The 13704-nt window shown below is 41.8% G+C and overlaps 1 protein-coding gene across 2 annotated transcripts in view; it reads right to left on the bottom strand.

Annotated features, from left to right (window-relative positions):
* Map3k7cl (MAP3K7 C-terminal like) overlaps nt 1-13313 on the bottom strand; it is a 44383-nt gene extending 31070 nt beyond the window's left edge. Inside the window, exons 1-3 of one of the 2 annotated variants that reach the window (XM_087576466.1) lie at nt 13076-13206; nt 10975-11271; nt 10744-10852 (exon numbers count right to left, since the gene is read on the bottom strand). In XM_087576466.1, the coding sequence (XP_087432592.1) occupies nt 10744-10852; nt 10975-10983 (118 nt within the window). In that variant the 5' untranslated portion in view covers nt 10984-11271; nt 13076-13206. 2 annotated transcript variants of the gene reach the window in all.
* Nucleotides 13314-13704: the final 391 nt, after the last annotated feature.

The raw sequence follows: 13704 nt of genomic DNA, 5'->3' as shown, positions 1-13704 counted from the left end.
AACAAAGTAACACTAGAGATAATCTGATGGCAAGAGGCAAGCGCAGGAACCCAAGCAACAGAAACCAATACTACATGGCATCATCGGAGCCCAATTCTCCCACCAAAGCAAACACGGAATATCCAAACACACCAGAAAAGCAAGATCTAGTTTCAAAATCATATTTGATCATGATGCTGGAGGACTTCAAGAAAGACATAAAGAACTCCCTTAGAGAACAATTAGAAGCCTACAGAGAAGAATCGCAAAAATCCCTGAAAGAATTCCAGGAAAACACAATCAAACAGTTGAAGGAATTAAAAATGGAAATAGAAGCAATCAAGAAAGAACACATGGAAACAACCCTGGACATAGAAAATCAAAAGAAAAGACAAGGAGCTGTAGATACAAGCTTCACCAACAGAATACAAGAGATGGAAGAGAGAATCTCGGGAGCAGAAGATTCCATAGAAATCATTGACTCAACTGTCAAAGATAATGTAAAGCGGAAAAAGCTACTGGTCCAAAACATACAGGAAATCCAGGACTCAATGAGAAGATCAAACCTAAGGATAATAGGTATAGAAGAGAGTGAAGACTCCCAGCTCAAAGGACCAGTAAATATCTTCAACAAAATCATAGAAGAAAACTTCCCTAACCTAAAAAATGAGATACCCATAGGCATACAAGAAGCCTACAGAACTCCAAATAGATTGGACCAGAAAAGAAACACCTCCCGTCACATAATTGTCAAAACACCAAACGCACAAAATAAAGAAAGAATATTAAAAGCAGTAAGGGAAAAAGGTCAAGTAACATATAAAGGCAGACCTATCAGAATCACACCAGACTTTTCGCCAGAAACTATGAAGGCCAGAAGATCCTGGACAGATGTCATACAGACCCTAAGAGAACACAAATGCCAGCCCAGGTTACTGTATCCTGCAAAACTCTCAATTAACATAGATGGAGAAACCAAGATATTCCATGACAAAACCAAATTTACACAATATCTTTCTACAAATCCAGCACTACAAAGGATAATAAAGGGTAAAGCCCAACATAAGGAGGCAAGCTATACCCTAGAAGAAGCAAGAAACTAATCGTCTTGGCAACAAAACAAAGAGAATGATAGCACACAAACATAACCTCACATCCAAATATGAATATAACAGGAAGCAATAATCACTATTCCTTAATATCTCTCAACATCAATGGCCTCAACTCCCCAATAAAAAGACATAGATTAACAAACTGGATACGCAATGAGGACCCTGCATTCTGCTGCCTACAGGAAACACACCTCAGAGACAAAGACAGACACTACCTCAGAGTGAAAGGCTGGAAAACAACTTTCCAAGCAAATGGTCAGAAGAAGCAAGCTGGAGTAGCCATTCTAATATCAAATAAAATCAATTTTCAATTAAAAGTCATCAAAAAAGATAAGGAAGGACACTTCATATTCATCAAAGGAAAAATCCACCAAGATGAACTCTCAATCCTCATCCTCGATTGGTTTATATACAAGTGTGCAATTTCTAGGCTTGAAAGTAAAATGATGCTATCTGGTGCTGGATAGAGGAGCCTTATTTTTTATTATGGCAGCTTGCTATTTTTGTAACATGGTGATTTGGTTGAACACAATAAAGTACAGTAGTAACTGATCTCCCCCTCTTCCTGGATGAGTGAGGAGATGATTAAATGTTGATGTCAGCATCCATGAGCATATTCAGATGAGCTTCTGCTTCTGTTGAAAAGGATGCTGTGTTTGATTGTGGTCCGAAGCTTTGAAGCACTACTTGGCATCTCCTTCCTTGGAGGTCTCACTGTTTAAACATAACAGATTTGATAGCTTGTTGGTAAGGTGAGGTCCAGCTTGTCTCCACTAGGTCATCTTCATGTGAATCCGGTGGTTATACGGTTTTGTTCTAGGGATATTTCATTTTTTTAATAACGGTTTTAGCTGACATTCATGGAGAGAATGAATCCTTAGAAGTGTGCCACTAGTGAAAGGAAATCCTGTCTAGAGTATGTTTCTTTACAAAGCTGTGTCACATCATCCTTTGGGCCCTCTGCTGGAAAAGTAGAATCAAGTCTCAAATAATGCATTTTAAATTGTATCCTCTAGTATTATAGATGTAGGACAGTACTGTATCATACCTCTGTGGATGTAAAATAGCTTGTACCTGCTTTATGATACGTAGTAGTGACCGTGCTTTATCAGAGCTGTTTTTAATGATGTTGCTCAGAATGTTTTCTTTCCAGATGATGATTGAGAAGCTAATTAAAAAAAAAAATGGTGCCAGGTACCACAAGAGTAACAGAACTGTGCTGTTTTCTCGGGTTTTGTTTTTTTACTTTTTTTTTTTTTAATGGAGTGTGCTGGATGTCTCTACAGTTTTGTTCAGATGACTGCAGAACCTGGAAAAGCTGTTGCTGCTGTTGATGCATAACACACTGCTATTATTGGTCTTTTTATATAAATATAAATATATATATACAGATATATAATTTGAATTTTTTGAAACTTTACCTGTGCTGTCAACTTTTGAAAAAAGTATCCCCGTTTACTGTGTTGAGTTGGCACTGTACAGAAATTAACAGCCATATTGGTCTAGAAATGTTGAACTTAAGTTTTTTCCATTTGTACAGGGGTAACACACTGTATTAAATATGTAAGGTCTTATATACGTGGGTTTGATTACAAAAACTAATAAAGTATTCTCTAAATTAAAAAAAAACTGTGACATAAAATACACATTTAGTATAATTGTGAGCAAATGCATATCCTAATGTCTGTCCACAGGAAGAAGAAAAATCACATAACAAATGTTATGTTATGCCTATGTGGTAGAATGTTTTAATTTTCTTTTTTATAATTGTATTCCCATTTCTTTAAAATAACCATATCGTTTTTATTAAAATATGAGCACAAAAAAAAAAAAAGACTATCCTGGTCTACATAGTGAGTTCCAAGATATCCAGGGACATAAAAAGGATCTGGGTTTTTGTTGTTGTTGTTGTTGTTGTTGTTATTTTGTTTTGTTTTGTTTTTTTTGGTGGTAATGGCAGCTTTTTCATTTGTTTACTTTGCTTTGTTTTTGTTTTTGTTCCTGGGTCACTCTATGTAGACCAGGCTGGCCTCAAATACAGAGAACCTCCTGCCTCTGCCTCCCAGTGCTGGGATTAGAGACATGTGCCACCACATCTCGATGGCTCAGTCTCACAAAAACAAAAGCAAATAAAACCCGCTATTTTTGTCAGTCACAGTGGCTCCATCTACCTGTGATCTGTGTAGTCACCAAGAGTCTACTGCTCTAGTGCATTGATGCAGTGTCTTCATGTTTAAGTAAAGCATCCTCCACTTTTGTCTTTTGCTGTAGGCCCCACCCCTAGGCAGTATGGAGCTGGTATGGCCCCGAGCATGACCTCTGAATGCTGGTGACCTGGAAGATGATCTGCAAGCCACCAAGGATAAAGTGATACTCAACAAGCAAGTAGCCTCCCTGAGGCTTCTGATCTGAGGGTGATGCACAACCATTCCTGGAAACGGCTGCCTTGTGAGAGCTTGTAACTACCTCGCCTAGCAGCCAGAGAACGGCAGCAGCATAAATCCACATGGGAACTGTAGGTCCACCCTAACGGTGAACTCGAATGTGAATAATCAGCGTGATTTCTTTAAGACTCCGTTTTCTTTCTGCAAATGGGTAGAGTAACTTGTTTCAGAGGCGTATTATTGATGAGGAAATCACACATGTCAATCACTTAGCCCACCTGGCGCTTCACGTCTAGGAAATAATTATTAATTATTATGGCTGCACTCTTAATATGCTTGATTTCCTTTTCCATTTCTTCTTACTATGAACCCAATCACTGTGTGGAGATGAGGCAGGTGTGTGTGTGTGCACATGTGTGTATACATGTGTGCAGTGGTTGGGGACATTCTCATCTGAAACAAAGAGAATGTGTGTGGGTCAAGGTCATCAGCTTGGCCTACTCGTTGCTGCCCTGTGGTGGAGGGGTTTTCTGGGAGCAGCCAGCACCTCGGGTCTTACGATTTACTTTCTTCATCTGAACCTGAATTGAAGAAGCTTCTCTCCTTCATTTCCCGACCAAAGCAAACACTTCCTTCATGAAACGTTACCCGAAAATCTGAACTCAAAAGTTTAAGTAGTTTTGTTTAAAATAAAGATGAACCACGTTTCAAAGACACCATCATCAACAACAACTTTTAAAAAAAATTTAAGATACCTCAGCTCTTGTTAGAACATCACAGTTTTAAGCTACATAAAGATACATTTTAAAGTTTGCTTCCTGATTTCTCAATGCTATGTGTGAGTTCTGTTTTATGTGCTGGGGTTCCAGAACTACAGAACAAAAGTGAACCAGAGAGGTGGATGGGGTTGGGATACTGGCATGGTAAAGAGAGAACGCCAGCAGGACACCCATTTACTGTTGGTTCTTTATCATTTACACACACCTGGTGACCTTGATCAGTGCCACCACTCGTGAATACATTAATGTTCTTTCTCTGCAGAGAAGGACTTGATGCAGCTTACAGCAAATTTTGTTTTTCAGGGGTACTCTTGTATTTCCTGTTATTGTCACTGTCATTTTGCTGACTCCATCACTTATCCTTTTCCTCTCAGAATTTTTGACTTACTCAGCTCATTGGTACTCACTCTCCCTAAAGCATCGAGCACAGAGTGTCACACACAGCTGGCCCTCTACACCTGCACGTTCAGCCACTCACAGACTGAAAATGTTGGAGAAAGAGAATTATGTCTGCAGTGACATGTATCGGTTGCTTTCCTTGTTATTTCTGAAATAACGAAAGATGGCTGGTATTTCCACAGCCTTCACTCTGTATTCAGTTAAGTTATCTGGAGACAAAACACAGGCCATGCAAACATGATGTTATTTTATATAGAGGGCTTGAGCATCTGCAGAATTTGGTGTTGGGGCAGGGGGTGGGCAGGGGGTCTGGAATCAAGAACCTCAGAATCCTCCAGAACCTGATCAACACCCCACCAAATAAATTCCTCCTTTATCTTCAACAGCATACTAGAAACAATCTTTCATTCTCCCACTGACAACTGGGGTGCTATTTGCTGTCAAGAACATTCAAGTTAAAAAAAAAAGGCAGGGTCTTTATTATATAATGTAAGCTTTCCTGGAACTTATGGAAATCCTCCTGCTTCTGTCTCTTGAGTTCTGTAGGTCTGTACCACCATGCTCTTGCTCACGAATTCCCCTTATTGAGTGAGCCCTACCTCTGGCTGGGTAGTGATACAAAATTAACCAGAACCTGCCTTTGAAACCTTCCTATTTACCAACTGTTCATTTGAAGCAAGATATTTAGTTCCCTTAGGGAAACATTCATACAAATGGTTACCACATCTTCCTGTGGGGTAGTGAGCAGTGTGAAACCAGGATTGAATAACAAGAGTACAAATGTCTACCTTCTCCAGAAACGTTTACTTCCCTGTACAGCCTTTCTCTGAAAACTTAAGCAACAGATTCCAACCAAAATAAACAAAACTGATGGCATCCCAAAGAATTTTCCCTAACAATAATGAACTCCAAAAGGCTGGAGATACTGTATTATTGGTTTCATAAATGTGTGGTGAATCTCTAAAGTTAAAAATGGCTGCCCCCTTTTCTTCTTGGGTCTGCCAGGAATCCAGAATTCTAGCAGAACTAGAACTCTAACTTTCTGTTAAACAGATAGGTAAAATGATTAAGCATCAGAGTAGACTAGAGATTAAAAAATAATCCTCGGTACTCACTTATGGTTAGACACCATAAGACTTCCAAGCGCCTCCCTGGAGAAAAAAGATTAAAAGTCTAGAGAAGAAAGAGTACCAGAAACATCTAGGCCCTGGGAAGAGAGGGAGATTTAATACTCTCTCCCTCCCTGAGAAAGGAAGAGATAATACTCCAAGTAGGAGAAGTTAGTAGAAGACAATGGCAAGAGACACATCACCTAAGTCAGTCAGTCTGATCCCCATGTGCACTTGAACAGAAAGGTCACTACACCGTTAAAGCACATGTAGTGGTGGCTGCTCCAGCTATTCTACAGAATTCCTACTGCTAGACAGAACACATGGATTTCTGAGATTAAAAACAAAATACTTTAATGAATCTGATAGAATCACTCCTAGAATTTTAGACTAAATTCTGTGTGGTTTAATTTGTACCCTAATGTAAAAATTCTAACTACTTAATTAAAAAAAATTGTTAACAGTTACCAGCCTAGGCTGATGCCAGCTAGCATCCTTGGAGCAAGAGTGGGGCAGAGGGAACGAACACAAAGTCTGTGTTTATATGAGCTTATGCCACCCTTCTAACCCAGCTGACGATGAAGAAAATTCGGGGGTAGTGAATGAAATCCTGACATCTATCCAATTCTAAATTCTCTCCCATCAGAACAGAGCCTGTGGTTTACCGTAATTCAACATAAGGGGAATTCGTTCTTCTCAGCATATTTATTATTGTGGAAACTAATTCAGTAGAAGACCTTGTTTAGGATGTTAACATTTTTGGAATTCCTGGGTTGGAAGTAATATTGAGCGTATTGTGTTGGGGACTTGATTTAATGGGTTCCCAAAATTACTGGGAATTCCCTCGTTTGCTTGTAAGATGCTGCAGGTCCCTGTCCCTAACTGATTTTGATTGAAAAATAAAGATCCCAACTGATGGGGGGGGGGGTTCATGCCTTGCCTCATTGTGTGCATCATGTCTTCTACACTCCCCAACCCCCCCCCCCCCCCCCGCCGTGTGCATCCTAAAAGCCTTGGCAAAGTACTGGAGGCATAGGAAATGAGAAAGGTCAGCTTCTGAGAGAGGCAATGCACCAGTCACTCACTGGACTCCTAATCCCCAAACAACAGCAGGTAGCTACACTGTGGAGTACATCTTGGCATCAAGAAGCAGGTGTGGAATGTCTGTGGAGTACATGTGCCCTGGGTGTTTATATCTTAATATTCCCTAATCACCATAACAATGGGGACAACTTGAATATTTAATTTGGGTCAAGCACTTGGCTAAATGCTTCACCTCTAAGGTGGTATTTCATTCTTCCCTCCATATGCAACTTGAGAAAAAACAAATTTCAACAAGGCTGAGTGGGTAGCTTACCTCAGACCATACTATGAAGATAAGTCCCAAACTACCCTTGCCTAACTCCAAACCCCTAAACGTCTATAGTAAATGTCTCAGGAGTATATGCCAAAACATCCTAAATTACTGGAATAATAACTATATAAGAGATGAATTCATGGGGGCCAGAGAGCGGATCACTGGTTAAGAACTCTTGCTTTGCAATCCTGAAGACCAGAGTTCTAATCCCAGCACTCCTGCTACATTGTATCCTGAAAATGCCCATCATTCTGGCTCTAAGAGATGCAGTGCCAACTTCTAGTCTCAGGGTAGCACGTACACATGAAAATAAACAACAGAAAGGGGTAGATGTAATCAAGATAAATAAATTTTATACATGTATAAAACTGCCAAAGAATAAATGATCCTTAAAAAAAAGAAATATATCTTCAGCATTCTACAAGTGAAGATGTCTTCCTTTCCCACTCACTCTGCATATCCATCCACAGTATATCTAACAGTGTGGAATTAAAACTCCTCTAAAGGCCACATTCCTTTACCCACTCACGAGAAAGTGTAGGACAGTTCCCTTTGTGTTTTTTTTTCTTCCTAAACATGTGGTCCACAGGATAGATGCACTGGAATTCAAAAGGCATGTACAGCTTGCGTGATGGCAAATGTTACTCAGTGTGCATGCAGGACACTCCACACACTCCTTCGTCAAGAATTCGGAGGGAGTGTCCCAAATGGCTGCAAAGCATCTTTTGGTGAACTAGCAACTTTGTGTGCTTGGAAATTTTCCAAGTCCTCGGCTCTGACCGATCCTTGAAATGTTGCAAATTTAGTATGTATAAGCATGTAAGAGGGCTTCCTTTGTCCTCATAGAAAAGTAGCAAGTCAGTATATATAGGGGTGGAATCTTTATACATATGTTCTTTTTTCTAACATGTTTATTTATTCTTTGATAAATCTACACATTTACACAGTGTGTTTAGAGCATATCGCTCCCCCATTACTTCCCTACGAGTCCCCCTCATGTCCCCAACCTCATCTCCCTCACAAGTTCATGTCCTTTGGCTTTCATTTTCTAAGCATGTGTTCTTGGTGGATGCTCTCAAGGGGTGTAATCAAGCTAGGTAGAGAAACAATGAGGGCTGTCTTGGATTCTATAGACAGACAACCTTCCTGGACAAACTGAGACACATTGATCATAAAGCTAGAATATTTGCCCCTGGTAGATTCTTTATAAGCCTTCCTGAGCATCATTTTGTGGAAGTAGAGGGTAAGAGCGGCTTAAAGTGTAACCTGTTTTAAACAGAGCTGTTAAGAAACATGAATTTCAAAAAATGGGCATTTTGAAAACATTGAAAAGAGAGAAGCAGGGCTGGAGAGATGGCTCAGCGGTTAAGAGCACTGACTGCTCTTCCAGAGGTCCTGAGTTCAAATCCCAGCAACCACATGGTGGCTCACAACCATCTGTAATGGGATCTGATGCCCCCTTCTGGTGTGTCTGAGGACAGCGACAGTGCGCTTATATACAAAATAAATAAATAAATCTTTAAAAAAAAAGAGAGAGAAAAGAGAAAAGCAGAGGCTGAAAATAAATTTAAATGTATTGATTAAAAATGCTCAAAATCTCTCAGCCAGGGTCCTGAGAATTCAAAGACAGTGCCAAGCAAATCTTGGTATACATTTGGACTTTAAAGGAAAGCCCAAAGATGAGACTCACATTTCTATGACTTTTTTCTGGTACGGTGCATTTCTTTGTCTTATACAAAATTATGCAATAATTTTCTTGAGTAAACCAAGATTTATAGACTGAAAATTTTTTTTGTCCCCCTGTTTATAATAGTGGGACATGCTCTGTGCCTATGGACATGTGTAGAAGAAGGGAGGTTAGACATCCCCTTACTTCTTGGATCATGAACTTGCATGTCTTGAGGTCTACCTGTTGCATACAGGCCCTTCCTTGGAAGTCTGGAGCTATGAAGGGTCGTAAAACCTGGAAGGGGTTTTCTCGTACTTTTTAGAGAAGTAACAAGACATAACGAAGAGATTTGGACTTCTAAGGACCTGGGGTTGGATCGTAACTCCATTATTTACCCAACAATGTGGTCTCTGGCCTCAGAATTCCACCCTGTAGGTATGGAATGCTCACGGTCACTAATCGAGCACAAGGAACATAGATGAGTTCCTATGGCAACGAGAATCGGAATGGAAGTGCTTATTTCTAGGTTGGTGTGTGACTCTTCCTAGTGCAGATATTTCCTCTCACCAGGGTCTTACAGAATAACCCTTGAGCGGGAGACACAGTACATTGAAAAAAAGGTCACAGGGTTAGTGTCAAAAAATATAATAAAGAATCAAAGTCTCACTTCTCTACCCTCCATCCAGTACATTCTGCACTGTGACCACAGTCTGGGAGACTTTAGGATAGGTTAATACCTATATAATCATCCAGCATATGGGTGTGCCATACCTTCTGGAAATTTCTAGAGCCAAATTCCTTACTTTACATTCTTTTGAAATGATTCTGCCACTATTTACACATTAACCGTGTGTGTGTGTGTGTGTGTGTGTGTGTGTGTGTGTGTGTGCTCGATTGTTCAAGTGCCACCCACCTTGTTCCTTGAGACAGAGTCTCTTGCTATCCTGAGACCCAGAGTAGGCAGAGACAGAGAGCCCGAGGATCCTTCTGCTTCTACCCCCACAATACTGGATTTACAAGTGTGCACTAACAGGCACAGCTTTTGCCTAAGGCTTCTAGGGAACTGAGCTCAGGTCCTTGTGTTTGCCTGGCAAGCACTTTACTGGCTAAGCTATCACCCCAGCCCTGAAGCAGTAATTTTTTTTTAAAACATCGCTCTTATGTGGACATCACAGGGAGGGAGAAAGAGAATAACAGAGAAAATGAGACCTTGTTCTCAAAAGACCTAAGGTTTAAATGGTAACGTGTGAGCAGGTGATTTTAACAGGCGCCATTAGACTAGGAGCAACGGCCGACGCAGTGCTTGTCAAGCAGACCTTCCTTTCATAGCCATTGTGACCTCCCACCACTTGGGCCCCTTGATCAAGGGTGGTGCAATTCCATAAGCGTGTTAAGAGGTCACTGAGGGGAGCTGTGACAAAAGCCTCTAAATATGGCAGGCTCACCTCAGACCTTACTATTTAGAGAGGCCCCTCCTCACCTGCCCCGTTCATCATTCCTGCTGCAGTGTGTTGGTTTAGCCGGAAGTGTGGGAACAGCAGTGAGACGCCAGCCTCGCACACATGTGGCTGGAATGGGGACAGTGACAGTTTTGTATTAGCCAACCTACTGCCAGCTCTTCACTCTTCCTCATGCCATTTTAACAGTGACATCGTTTGCTATCCTTAGAAGTTGTTATGGCTCCGCGATTTTTATCCTAAAGGAAAGGTGGAACGGGAAGCGGAGGAGGGAAGGAGGAGTTAAAACGACCAATTTGGTGGTGGTGGTAGTGGTAGTGGTGATGGGGGAGAAACTTCTAGAGGCAATTCTGGGATATCCAACAGTGCGTGGCGGGGTATCATACACCTCGCCAGGCCATGCAAACATGCAATTTTGAACATTCTCCATGAAATCACAAATAGGGTGAAAATTCTGCAAGTGTAGAAGGCAACCCTCTCCCCTGAAGCCAAGAGTACCTGGGGCATCATTGAGGCTAAACGCGATGCGTACTGGCTTATCTGCAGGTACCCTGGCTGTGCTGATCATGTGGGCACCTGAGGCCCGGCCTTCTCCTGGGTCTTCCAGCTGCAAGAACAAGAGGTAGCCATTGTCAGTTTACCCAGCATCGAACCCCAACACTCTAGAGATCCTCAGAAATAAAAAGGGAGATTTACTAGGTTGCCTTTTCCCACACTGTAAGTACATACCTGGTCCATTTTAATTTTTTTCTCTCTTCTACAAAAAAAAATTTTTCTTTGGTAATAGACATCCAGAATGAATGAAATATGGTTTTAAAACTCCTACTTCCTATTTTTGATATTGCTCTCCATTGATCGGCTGAATCTTGGTTTTGAGGGTCATCTACCAATTTTAATTGGGGACAACCATTCAATAGACTGTCAGATGGCTTCAGGCTATGCTGTTTTCCATGCTTAGGGGCTAGGGAGAGAGCCCAGCTGGTCAAATGCTTGCCATCCAAGCAGGAGGATCTGAGATCAACTCTCCTGTTTAAAAAAAAAAAAAAAAAACAGGGGGCGTGGTGTTACAAACCTGTGACCTCAGTCATGAAGAGACAGAGACAAGCAGATCTCTGAGGCCCCTGGGGCAACTAGTCTAGCCTAATTGGCAGCAAGCCCCAGGGACTAGTGAAAAAGTAGGCTCAAAGAACAAGGAAGACCAAACCGGGAATAACTCCAAAGGTTGACCTATGGCCTCCACGTGCATTTGCACACCTGCACACCCATGTAGACACGCAAAGCCTAAATAGAATCCAATGTTTCCTTTGGGATGTAGTAAAGGATGGAGATAATGGAATTATTTAAAGTAAAGCCCAAACCTTTTTAAACCACTTTAAGGCTGTAGTATGAAAATTACATTCTTAACTATGTGATAGCCTAGAAACCTATCGAACACTTGTGCCTAGGGTTTCACCTCTTAACAGCAGGGTACAACCCAAATCAAAACTTGGCCATAGGGCACACAGTTATAATTGCCAGCCCTTGGGATGTAGAAGCAGGGGGATCAGCTGATCCGAGGTAACATTGACTAGATTGTGAGTGCAAAGCCAGCTTGGGCTACATGAAGCCCTCTCTTAAACAAACAAAACACCCAAAAGCATCCTATGAGTATGTAGCTCTATTTATTAAATTAGTATTTAGTTAATAAACTTAGAGACAATGTGTGGAAACCATCCTATACTAACATTTCTATTTCTGGCCATGCCTCTCCTAAACTCTCTCCTCTTCATCTCATGTAGGCAGAAACCCAAAAAAACCTGCATGATATTTTAAGAAAAATGTCTCCAAAAATGGCAAAATATAAATAAGAATTTTAGCCATCCTTGGCAGGACCCTGGGAACCGCGGTAGCAGGATATTTTCCCATGGTCAGGTTTGTTTACTCTTTCCCATAGCTTTTCTTGTGTCTAAAAATAGTATCCAGAACACTGGGGTTTGTTTTTACAATTAACTTATGTGGGCAAGTTCAAGGCATACATTTGTACAAGTGCATTCACATGCACATACATTTTGAACCCTCTCAGGTGAAAGAAAGCAGGCTTATATTGGCCATCCAGTAAAGCTTAAAAACACAGCAAATATTTATGAACCACTCAGAATCCTGTTGAGCCCATTAAGTTAATCCTCAGGATAACTCTGAGCACTGGACATCCTACAACCACGGCACATAACTTTACATTACAAAAGGATGGTGTCCTGGAATGGCTATGACTTAACACGGGACTTCCTGCTTTTACACAAAAACAACCCTCTGGCACGTCTCTTTGCAGTTTCTTCTGCTTGGTATCAGTATTCTCTTAACCACCTGTTTCTGAAGAAATAGCGCAGATGGTCTCAGATTGAACAAAACCAACAAAAGTAGCCGAGAGGGAAAGTCTTACTTCTGGGTATCCTACAGTGCCCAGTCTGCCTGAGTGTGACTTCTAGGGACGGGAAGTTCACTCCTCTTCAGGTACATCCCTTCCCACTTTCCTGTGTCAACAAATGAAGCACAAGAGATGGAAATCTGCCTCTAGGGTTTACTAAACGGACCTCTGCTCTGGTTTCAAGCTGAAGCAATGAAATTCATAAACACAGCTAAGAGCCATACAGTAGAAAATATCCGTCTGCCTCTGAAAGGCTGATGTCCAGATCCGGTAGAGTTTGAGCTCCACACAGCATCCACACTTGCCTTTCCATCGCACCTCCTGGGGAAAGCGGCTGCTGGGTCCTTCTCCGGCCGCTGTAACGGAGCCTTAGTTAAGTTGCCGGTGCTCAGGGCGGTTAGCTGAGTTTCACACCTGTTGCCTTACCTCACTTAGTTGAGAGTCTGCGCTTGTGTAATCCAGGGCCAGCCACTGCCTTGGCCAGTCGTTGGGTTTGTGGAGTCAAGACTCAGCGAGAGAGCAGTCTGCACCTGCTGCATAACAGCCACGGACACTCTGAGGAGCAGAGACAGCTGCCCAGCAGGCACACTACCTGCTCTGCCCCGGACCCCAGCGTCCCATCCCACGGGACCTCCCTGTTCCGCTTCCTCGCATAGCCTCTCTCTCCTTTCCTTGCCACAGCCAGGATGTTGTCATGTTTCTAGAAAAAGCAAGAGCAAAAGAAAAACCCCCCTCCTGTCAGAAGCATTGATAAACAGCAAGTTGTAGAGCGTCCAAATGTTTTAATTCATTAGTCCTGGCAAACCTAAAATACAAACAGACTTGCTTCACAAGACAGGAATGTCTTCGTGGTGACCCAATCCGTGTCTGTGTCTATTCCAGCGAACTGGCAAAGATAGCATGACTCTAGTCAGCAAAAATGTCAGCTCAGCTAAAGCCAGCCAACTTGGACAGGCCACTGGCTGAGTCTTGGATCGTGGCAGCGATGATCCCATTAAGAAGGTGAGGTTTGAGGTTGAGCCGGACTTGAGCTTGGTGACTCGATCCATTTTACA

The sequence above is a fragment of the Rattus norvegicus genome, chromosome 11 (assembly GCF_021556685.1).
Source record: "Rattus norvegicus strain SHRSP/BbbUtx chromosome 11, alternate assembly SHRSP_T2T, whole genome shotgun sequence".
In the NCBI taxonomy this organism is placed as follows: Eukaryota; Metazoa; Chordata; class Mammalia; order Rodentia; family Muridae; genus Rattus; species Rattus norvegicus.
This window is presented reverse-complemented; position numbering and strand designations above follow the sequence as displayed.